Source organism: Bison bison, unplaced genomic scaffold (assembly GCF_000754665.1).
Source record: "Bison bison bison isolate TAMUID 2011002044 unplaced genomic scaffold, Bison_UMD1.0 scf7180017610720, whole genome shotgun sequence".
NCBI classification, from domain to species: Eukaryota; Metazoa; Chordata; class Mammalia; order Artiodactyla; family Bovidae; genus Bison; species Bison bison.
This window is the reverse complement of record NW_011439965.1, coordinates 1-1,558: the sequence shown is the minus strand read 5'-3', so window position 1 is coordinate 1,558 and position 1,558 is coordinate 1. Positions and strand designations below refer to the sequence as shown.

At 56.2% G+C, this 1,558-nt stretch overlaps 1 protein-coding gene across 1 annotated transcript; it reads left to right on the top strand.

Moving 5' to 3' along the window:
- Positions 1 to 10: 10 nt before the first annotated feature.
- Positions 11 to 1,549, top strand: LOC105004102 (probable phospholipid-transporting ATPase IIB; the record flags this gene model as incomplete). Its single annotated transcript, XM_010861670.1, has 2 exons — positions 11 to 766; positions 1,346 to 1,549. Coding segments are annotated over exons 1-2 (303 nt in total), but the record flags the coding sequence as incomplete, so codon positions are not given.
- Positions 1,550 to 1,558: the final 9 nt, after the last annotated feature.

Here is a 1,558-nt window from a genome sequence, read left to right as displayed (position 1 = left end):
CTGCAGTGGGCCCAACGAGATGATAGGGTGTTCACAGGAAGATACAATTTATAGGTCAGGATATAATGGTAACCTTTCACTGCGTAGACTGAAGGAGAACCTTGGGGTCCGGATCACGTGCAGATACAAAGAGGTTGTGTAGGAACGTGTATGGAGTTTCACTTTCAGTTCTCGTTTGCATGAGGCTGTGGGGTAGTTGACTTGCCCCCCTTGACATGCCTCTGCTGATGTCCATGTGTCCCTTTTGAATGCTATAATTTGGGGAACATCACTGATGCTCTAAATTATAGTCCTGTATCCTTGTAGCATCTTGTTAGGGCCCGGCCTTCTCTAGTATCCTAGTAACGTGCTGGAAATCCGGGGAAGGCGGGTTCTAATTCCAGCTCCACGGTGACTCACTGTGTCATGTTCACATGCTCTTGGACCCTGGAGCGGCCAGGGTCCCCTAGAAAGGCCTCAGAACAAGCAGGGCCAGCTTTGTCTCCTGGTGGCGTCTCAGCGAGCTCGCTGATGCTGGCCTGACACGCTCCCCCAGCAGGGAGCGGTGGCCTCACACCTCGCCAGTCCCCCTCGGGTAGCCTCACACCTCACGGGTCCCCTGCAGGTGGCCCTGGTGCAGTGGACAGAGAGCGTCGGCCTCACGCTGGTCAGCAGAGACCTCACGTCCATGCAGCTGCGGACCCCCGGCGGCCAGATCCTCACCTACTGCATCCTTCAGACCTTCCCCTTCACGTCGGAGAGCAAGCGCATGGGGGTCATCGTCAGGGTATGCCCGCCCCTGCCCCAGCCAGAGTCGGCTCTGCTCACTGCAGGGCCGCTAAGGCTCCTTGCAGGGCTTTATGCTTGTCCCAAAATTCAGACTGATAACTTATGCTCCAGTGGTCGTGACGACTAAGGCAGAGTGAGTATAAGGTGTTACTGGTGAGTTTTGAAATCAGCTCGAGCATCGAGCATCTTTGTTTTCCACTGCAGTAGCCGCTGAAGAGTTTACCTGAAGACTGGCTTATGACCATGAAGTTGCTGTCAAATTTTTCTAGCAAATACCACAAATACATCTTGGATGTTGGCTAAACTAGAAGCTCATTCAAACTATGAAAATTTGAGAGAATTTACCTTGCAGTCCCAGGCACATGTGTGTGTACAGGTTTTACTTCAGAAGCCTCAGCATAGCACCTCTCGAGCTGCCGTCGTGGCCTCGGCTGCGATTGGCCTGGGCGCCCAGGGAGGACCTGGCCCTGCAGAGGGGGTGTTTGAGCAGCCCGCCCGGAGAAGGGCACTCCCGGGGCTGCTGTCTCCAGCCGTTCCGTCCAGGCAGCCTGGCCTCAGCGGGCATGTCTCGTTGCAGGACGAGTCCACAGCAGAGATCACGTTCTACATGAAGGGCGCCGACGTGGCCATGGCCTCCATCGTGCAATACAACGATTGGCTGGAGGAGGAGGTATGCGCTCGCTGCGTCTGCAGGCTCTTGACGCAGCACAGGCTGCGAGCTGTGGGTACTCACGGGGGTCGCCGCACGGACCGAGGTTCCGGGTTCTGGCTGGAGGAGGAGGTATGCGCT